Source organism: Dictyostelium purpureum (genome assembly GCF_000190715.1).
Source record: "Dictyostelium purpureum unplaced genomic scaffold DICPUscaffold_209, whole genome shotgun sequence".
In the NCBI taxonomy this organism is placed as follows: Eukaryota; Evosea; class Eumycetozoa; order Dictyosteliales; family Dictyosteliaceae; genus Dictyostelium; species Dictyostelium purpureum.
This window is the reverse complement of record NW_003519545.1, coordinates 47,151-56,220: the sequence shown is the minus strand read 5'-3', so window position 1 is coordinate 56,220 and position 9,070 is coordinate 47,151. Positions and strand designations below refer to the sequence as shown.

Below are 9,070 nucleotides of genomic sequence, written 5' to 3'. Positions count from 1 at the left end.
AAAATTATTATTTATATTAAAAAAAAAAAAAGAAATTTTTTTTTATTATTTAATTATATAATTATATAAAAATTAATATTATATAACCTATCATATAAACAAACATAACCAAAATGATAACAAACACATCATATTATTGTGTATTGCTTAAAGTGGTTTAATTAGTTCCTTTTGTATATATGAAAAAATGTGCGTGTGTTAGGTTTTTTTATATGTATTTTTTTTATTTGTGTGTTTTTAATTAATTTATATATTTGTGTGGGAATGTGTGGTGGGTGGGGGTGTTTTTTTATATATTGGTCTTTATTTTGTGTATATAATTTATCATATTAGTAATATTGTTTTTATTAATAATATTGTGGTAATTTTATTTATGTGATTTATGAAATTGGTAATTGAAATCTATTATATTGTGGCAATAACTCTATGCAATATGGGATGAAATTTGATTTAAATTTTATGTGAATATGAGTGTGAGTGTGAGTAAGTTTTTTTTGTGCATTATGATGTAAATAATTTGAAAATGGGGAGAGGGTAGAATAAATATATAAAGTAATGATTCCTTTTTAAATTGGTGGCATTAATTTGTGTAAATAAATAAAAAGAATAAAAAATAACAATAACAATCAATACAATAACAATAGCAGGTGATAATGGGAAATAAATAATATCAAAAGGAATAAAAAAAGAAAGTCAAAAATACAAACACATATGAAGTTGATTTAAATTGTAAATAAATAAAAAATAAAAAAAATAAAAAAATAAAAAAAAAAAAAAAATAGAAAAAAAAAAAAACGGTTAATAGGCAGCACTTACAATAACTATATATAAAACACACTTTAAAAGAATTTCTTTTTTCTTTCTTTATTTCTAACAATGCTATTATAAAAATAAAAATAAAATATTTATTCTTTTTTTTTTTTTTTGTTTTTATTTTTTTTTTTTAAATTTTTAATAAAGAATATTGTATATTAATTTTTTAATATGTGTATGTGTTTTGAGGAGTAAAATATATTAATCACATATAAAACAAATAAAGGAAAAAAACTATATTGACAGTTTTCATTCATCATATCATATTTTTATTTTTAAATTATTACGTAACCACATAAAAAAACATAAAAAAAAAAAAAAAAAAACAGAAAAACAAATAAGGAGGGGGTGATGAATATAAAAAAATATTTTTTTAAATTTAAAAGGAAATAAGTGGGTGGGGTGTACAGTAATTTTTATATTTTTTTTTTGAATTTTTTTATTTATATAATTATATTATATACAATTTTTAAATTTCTTTTTTTTTTCCAATTATGAAATTGATAAACATATCATCATAGATTAAAAATGATTTATATTTATGGAAAGGGTACTTTATTGGGGGTGATGTATACACATATGGGTTGTGGGTTTAATAATGCATACAATTTCAAAAAATATTATTGTTTGAAAAAACACATCATATTTTCAAAATGGTACCCAAATATTTTTTTTTTTATATATAATAAATTTATATAGTTTTTATAATGATTTCTATAGACAATGATTTTAGGATAAAATATAAAGAAAATGAATATTTATATTTCTCTTTTTTAATTTAAAATTATTACAATTACTTTCCCGCCCACTTTTTTTAATTTTTTTTGAAAATTAAATTTTAATTTTTTTTTTTTATTTTTTTTAAAATTTTTTTTTTTTCTTTTATTTTAAAAGTGCACTAAATTATCTTATTTGTTAATGGTGTAATATATATATAAATAAAATTAATAATAATAATAATAAATAATAATAATAATAATAACAAATAATAATAATCAATAATAATGTCAAAACCCAAAACAAGATTAAAAAAAATTGAAATTGTGGATGATGATGAAAGTTCAGACGAGTTTTTAAATGAAAATAAAGATGTTAAAAATATTCAAGCTATCACAAATAAAACAAATAAATTAAAAATTGAAGAAAACATTGATGACCTATTCGATGAAGAAGAGGAACCAGTAGTAAATACAAATAGATTAAAAAAAGGTATTCCAAGTTTAGATGATGATGAAGAAGAGGAAGAAGAAATTATAACACCAATTAAAGCAAGACCAGCTAGAATTACAAAAAAACCTCTACCGCCAACTAAAAATTTAGTTTTAAACAATTTAAAACTAAAAAAGAATATCGATTTAAAGAGTGATGAAGAAAGTGAAGATGATGAAGAAAGTGGTTATAAAGAAGAGGAAGAGGAAGAGGAAGAAGAAGAAGAAGAAGAAGAAAACTATTCAGATAAAGAAGATATTGGTGACAGTGATGACGATTCATTTATAATAGATAAAAAAGTTAAAACACCAATAAAAAAACCAACATATAAAAAAACTACAAAAAAATCACACGAAGAAATTAATAATAATAATAATGATGATAATAATGATAATAGCAATAATAATAAATCAATTGATGTTGAAAAGTTGGTTGATCAGTTAAATGGATTTGTTAAAGATGAAGAAAAAAATATTTATATTAACTCAACCAGCACCAAGGAAGGCAAATATTTAAAAATAGAAGATCAAACATATAATCAATTATTTTGGTATCAAAGAGAAGGTATAAACTGGCTATGGAATTTATTTGTTAACCACTCTGGAGGTATTTTAGGTGATGACATGGGTTTAGGTAAAACAATGCAAATTTGCACATTTTTGCATTGCATGCACTCTCAAAAATTTATCAAGCATTCACTTTTAGTTATGCCAGTGGCACTAATTGAACATTGGCTTAAAGAATTTAACCGTTTCAAACCAAGATATCTTGTCAAAGTGTTCCATGGTAGCAATACAAAAGAAAGGGAGAATTCATTGTTAGAGGTCAAGCACCAAGGCGGTATTATTATAACGACCTACGGTATGGTAATTCCAAACTTAAAACTAATGAAAGAATACAATAGTAAGCCATTTGTCTGGGACTATATCATTTTAGATGAAGGTCATAAAATCAAAGAAACCAAAACTCAAATAAGCAAAACAATGCGGGAATTTAATGCAAAACATAAAATTATTATGACTGGTACTGCTATTCAAAACAATCTTCGTGAGCTTTGGGCTCTTTTCGATTGGGTTTGTGATGGCACTCTTTTAGGCAGCATTCGTAATTTTACCACTCACTTTGAAAAGCCAATATTAAAATCCCATACTGTTGACAGTTCACAAGAGCAAAAATCACTAGGTTCCGCAATCGCACAAAATTTACGTGATATCATCGCCCCACACTTTTTAAGAAGAGAAAAAAAAGATGTTTTTAAAAATGGAGATGAGGAGTCTTCAAAACAACCCTCATCACAAGAAATAGTATATAATAATCAAAAAACAGAAGAGGAGGAGGAGGAGGAAGAAGAAGAAGAAGATTCAACAACATCAGCAATCAAAACACCAAAAAAAACATTCAAGCTTACACCAACTAAAATTAGAGGTACTACTATTACACCATTAAAACTAACACCAGCCAAAAGTTTAGCAAAGAAAAGAATGTCAATTGGAGCAAGTGGAGGTATTAGAACCAGAAAGAATGATTTTGTTGTCTGGTGTAAATTAGCAGAGAGCCAAATTAAACTATATCAAATGTTTTTAGAGTCCGACGAAGTTAAACTTGCATTAAATAAAACAACATCACCATTAGCTGCCCTTACAGTATTGAAAAAGATTTGTGATCATCCTCACTTATTAAATGAAGAAATGAAAACCCTTTCTGGTGAGGGTGAAATGAAGCAATTTTTAAATGAAGTTATTGACAATTTATCACTTAAAACATTGGTTACCAATAGTGGCAAATTTCAATTACTCTTAAAGCTTTTACCAAATCTCCATACCGATGGCCATCGTCTTTTAATGTTTAGTCAATCCGTTAAGATGCTAGATGATTTCGAAAGTGTTTTAGATTTTCTCAAATTAAAATATCTCAGAATTGATGGCTCAATTAGTTCAACAAAGAAAAGACAAGAGATCATTGATCTTTATAATACCGATCATTCATATTTTGCTTTTATTATGACCATTCAAGTTGGTGCTTTAGGTTTAAATTTAACATCTGCTGATAGAGTTTTGATTTGTAAATATAAAAATTTTACAATAATATTAAAAAAAATAAGAATCTATGCTAATGTTTTTTTTCTTTTTTTTTTATATAGTCGATCCATCGTGGAATACAATTGATAACCAAGCTGTGGATAGAGCCTATAGAATTGGTCAAAAAAGAGATGTTGTTGTATATAGACTTATTACTTGTGGTACAATGTAGGTTACTTTTTTTTTAAAATAAAACCATTTAATCATTTACTAATGAATTACTTTATAGTGAAGAAAAAATTTATAGAAAACAGGTTTTTAAGGGGTCACTAATGAAAACAATGCTAAACAATCAACTTGAAGGCCAACATAGATATTTTTCATCAAATGAATTAAAAGAACTTTTCACATTGGATGATACAACAACTTCAACTACTCAAAAACAATTGGAAGAACTCCATTCAAAAAATAGAAAATCAAGTCCAGATCTAGATGAACATCTTAAATTTATTAATGATTTAAAGATGGTATTTGGAGTTAGTGACCATGATTTACTATTTACCGAATCAGTCCAAACTGATCACAATGAAGAACAATTGCAACAAGTAAAAGAAAGTATATCTTTAGGTCTTAAAGCGAAATTTACACCAACCAAAAGGGCAAATAAAAAGAAAGCAATTACATATATCAGAGATACTGTAGGTTTAAACTTATTAAATTGTAATTTTTTTATTCACAAAACAAATACTAATATTATTATTTTAGCCAAATAAAACTCAGGTTAGAGGAAGACAATACGTTCATATTAGTGAAGACTATGGTCACGAGGAAGAAGACTTAAAAGAAGAGGAGTTTAATGATTTTCAATCTAATCACCAACCATGGTTTGCAAATGACTCAAATTATAATGGTTATAACTCTGTAATGTCGCCAGTGGCTAAACCAACAAAAAAACATCTAAAAGATATTAATATTGGTTCAAAGAGAACAAGAAATGAACGTATTGAAATTATTAGTGATGAAGAAGATGGAGTCGAAGAACTACACAGTAGCAATAGTACAGCAACTTCAAATAATAGAGAATATATAGATTTAGATAGTGATAATGATGAACATGATGACACAGGTGAAAAGAGTAACTCAACCATGGTTATCGATTTAGCTGAAGATTTTGAAATAGCAGATATTATGGATAAATATAACAAAATGGTTATAGAAGCAAAAAATTTGGAATCAGAAAATAAAATAATTCAATGTATAAATCAAGTTATTGACGCCCAAGATTTTGCCAAAAATAATAATATAGAAATTTTTAAATCTGATATCGACTATTTTCATTATATTTTCGATCAATTCTCTCGTCTTCCAACTCCACAACAAACTTTATAAATTTATTAAAAAATATAAAAATATAAATAGAAATAACAACAATATAATAATAATTTTAAAATATTAACTAATAAAACATCTCATCATAAGTAAGATTATGATGAGTTTTTTTTAAATTTTAAAGTAAAAATAATATTTATTTATTTTGAGAATTATACAAAAAAAAGAGGAAAATTTTTAAAGGACATCCAATTAAAGATCACTGAGTATTAGAATTAGTTTAACTTTTCTCTTGCATATAGATCTGGCATTGATTCTACTTTACTAGTTTGATCTTTAGCCTCTTTATTTTTAATTTTCTCTAATAATTTCTGACGAAAAGTATTTGCGTTATTTGTTTTGTTATTAGAAACATAATTATGATAAACAAAACCATTGGTATTGTTATTAGTGTTATTTAAATTGTTATTTAAATTGCTATTTAAACATTTATTCAAATTATAACTGATATCACTATTAATATTATAATTGCTGAAGCCATAATTTATGGTTGGGGGTGGGTTTGGATTTTGATGTGGATTGTTTGGATATGTAATGACGACATCACTTTCTTTGTAATTTTTCTTTATATATTTTCTTTTTTTTCTAATAGCATCGTCTGGGGCAATTAATTTTGTTTTTTCAACCTTTGGACTTTGAGAATTTTTTATTTCTTGTGGACCATTTCCAAAATTAAATTCATCAAAACTATAATCTTTTTCTGAATGGTTTAAAAGATCAATTATTTTAATTGGTTTATTTTCTATTTTTATTTCATTACAATTTTTATTATTATTATTATTATTATTATTATTATTATTATTATTATTATTATTATTATTATTATTATTATTATTATTATTATTATTATTATTATTATTATTATTATTATTATTATTTATAGTTATTAAACCACTGTTTGGTTTATTGGATTTATTTGTTTGATTACTATTATCATTGGAGGTGTTGTTACTGTTTGTATGAATATTACTATCAGTGTTTATATTATTAAAACTATTAATATTAATATTTTCATTGTTTATTTGATTGCTATTAAATTGACCATTATTAATAAAATATTTATTATCTTCATTTATAAATTGATAGCCATTATAATAGTAATTTCCATTATAATATTGTGGGATATTATATCCATTATTAATGTTGATACCACTTTGTTGGTATGGGATACTATTAATTTGATTATTGATAATATAGTTTTGAGGGTGATTTTGTGGGGGAGAGGGTAACGATGGAGAGGAACTTGATTGATTATAATAAACTTGATCTCTTTGTTGTAGGTTTTGTTCAACATGGAATCTATTAGTCCCATATGAATCTGTTTGAATTATTGGGTTAAAATGATAAGCGGGGTATGTTTGATAATAATTATTTGTGTTCATTTTATTACAATAATGATATATGATTTATAATAAATGAATTTGATTTGTTTTATGATTTATTTATATAAAAAAATCGAAAATAAACAAATACTATCTAATAAACGCAAAAAAGAAGAATAATTATTTACAAAGAGTTATTATTATTATTAAAAAAAAAAAATAAAAAAAAATTTGGGGTAAACCAATCTTAAGCTTTAAAAAAAAATTAAAAAAAAAAAAAATTTATATATTTTATTTATTTAATTTAATTAAAAATATATATTTTCTATTAATACTGAGATATATTTGTGATAAAATATTATTTTTAGTAAAATATAATTAACCCAATTCCAACCACAGTTGATAATTGTGTGGGTTAGTTGGTATTTTTGTTTTTTCCATAAATTAAAAAATAAATATTATTGTTGTTTGCACTTGTTGTTGTTTCCAATTCTATTCTTGATTAAATAATTTCCCATTGAAATGAATAGAGGTGTATTTATTTTTCTTTTTTTTTTGTGTTTTTTTTTTTTGTGTTTTTTTTTGTGTTTTTTATTTTTTAAATTTGTTTTTATTGTTATATTTTTAAAAAGGTGTTGAAAAAAAACTTACCTTTTGGTTACTATAATGCGTTTTATTATTGGAACCACAATTTGATCTAAACACATAACTATAATTGATAAAAATTATAATAATAAAAAATAACAAAATAAATAAAGTCTATAAATAAAACTTGAGATGAATGTTTATTTTTAAATGTGTGGGTTATTGGTGAGTGATTAATTTTTTTTTTTTCCAATTCACTAACACCCCACAAAAAATAAAATTCCCCCATGACAAAAATTACAACATCAAAACACAACATTATAAATAAAAATTACAAAACCAATAAATATGAAAAATAAAAATAATTTGTAGTATATGTCATATAAAGGTGACAGTTAAAAAAAAAAAATTTATTAATTAATTTTGAAATAAATATTGCGCTATCTGTTATCATATAATAATTTTTATTGTGAATTATATCATATGAAAAATGAATATTTAAAGTCTTTATAGTTAAATTTGACAATAAATTATTAATGAATGTTACTATTATTATTATTGCTATTATTGTTATTATTATTTATAAACCGATTTTTTTATAGTCGTAGAGGTAGAGGGAGATGAAAGGTATTAAATTGGAAGAAGAAACAAAAATGAAAAGGGGTGGAACGGGCAGAGTATTATTATAAAAAGCTATTAAATAAATAGTTTGTGTATGAAAAAACAATTTTAAATTATTTGATATGATTAAAAAAGAGTGTGGGAAAAACTTTACAATATATTTTTGTTTTTTTTTTTTTTTCTTTTTTTTTTTTTTTTTTTTTTTTATATTACAAAAATGGTGGGTATTAACATTTGATTTACTATTAGTTATTAGGAATTGGTAGATTCTGAATTATGTGATAATGATAAAAATGGTAATAATGGTGGTAATGATTGATGTGATGATAATGTTGGAGATATTGGTGGTAATGGTGAAAAAGTAGATGTAATAACTGGTGACAAGGGTGGGAACGATAATGGGTAGGTTGGTGATGATGGTATCTCTTGAAACTTTGGTGATTGTGTGGGAGAAGACGATAAGGAAATTGAAGGAGTGGTTGATGTTGATGTGGAAGATACAATTGTTATTGGTGATGAATATTTATTAAATTGCTGTAATTGTTGAATATGCTGTGTTGGTAAATGTGAATGTTGTGAATATCTGTTGTGGGTGTTGTGAATACTGTTGTTGTTGTTGATTTTGTGATTGTTGGTATTTTGATTGTTTTTTTGGTTGTTGGTATGGGAGCTGTTGTACTTGTTGAGCGGGAACTTGCTGTGGAACATGGTGTTCTTGATTTTGCTTGGTTGTGATGGTTGTAATGATGCAGATTGAGGTGATTGTGTAGGTGATTCCTCACCGCTACCTGTACCATTTTTTTTCTTTTTACAATCCTTTTTTGCAGGAGATCTTTCAAATTTAGACATAAACTGTTCCATTTTTACTCTTTCCAAAGATTTTTCAACTCTTTTTTGTCTTGTTTTTGAATTAATTCCGTTTGCATCGTATTCACCCTTTCCATCATTACTGTCCATATAAATCCCACGATTATTATCCTCATCTTGGATTTGATCCTTTTCTCCTTGGGGGCAGTTGTGCATTTAATGTGGGTAAATGCATGTAAATGTATTTTAATATAAATGCCACATGTTAATGTATATGTATAAGGTGACTGTAAAGTATATTATTAC

The 9,070-nt window shown here is 24.5% G+C and overlaps 3 protein-coding genes across 3 annotated transcripts; 1 reads left to right on the top strand and 2 right to left on the bottom strand.

The window, feature by feature from the left end:
• Window positions 1-1,720: 1,720 nt before the first annotated feature.
• On the top strand, window positions 1,721-5,429 carry DICPUDRAFT_98599 (uncharacterized protein; the record flags this gene model as incomplete). Its single annotated transcript, XM_003290127.1, has 4 exons — window positions 1,721-4,083; window positions 4,163-4,268; window positions 4,330-4,738; window positions 4,806-5,429. The coding sequence occupies exons 1-4, from the start codon at window positions 1,818-1,820 to the stop codon at window positions 5,427-5,429; spliced, it is 3,405 nt and encodes a 1,134-aa protein (XP_003290175.1). The 5' UTR covers window positions 1,721-1,817.
• Window positions 5,430-5,644: 215 nt separating this feature from the next.
• On the bottom strand, window positions 5,645-6,811 carry DICPUDRAFT_80921 (uncharacterized protein; the record flags this gene model as incomplete). Its single annotated transcript, XM_003290117.1, has 1 exon — window positions 5,645-6,811. The coding sequence occupies one exon, from the start codon at window positions 6,809-6,811 to the stop codon at window positions 5,645-5,647; it is 1,167 nt and encodes a 388-aa protein (XP_003290165.1).
• Window positions 6,812-8,209: 1,398 nt separating this feature from the next.
• DICPUDRAFT_80920 (uncharacterized protein) lies at window positions 8,210-8,980 on the bottom strand (the record flags this gene model as incomplete). Its single annotated transcript, XM_003290116.1, has 1 exon — window positions 8,210-8,980. The coding sequence occupies one exon, from the start codon at window positions 8,978-8,980 to the stop codon at window positions 8,210-8,212; it is 771 nt and encodes a 256-aa protein (XP_003290164.1).
• Between the last annotated feature and the right edge of the window lie 90 nt (window positions 8,981-9,070).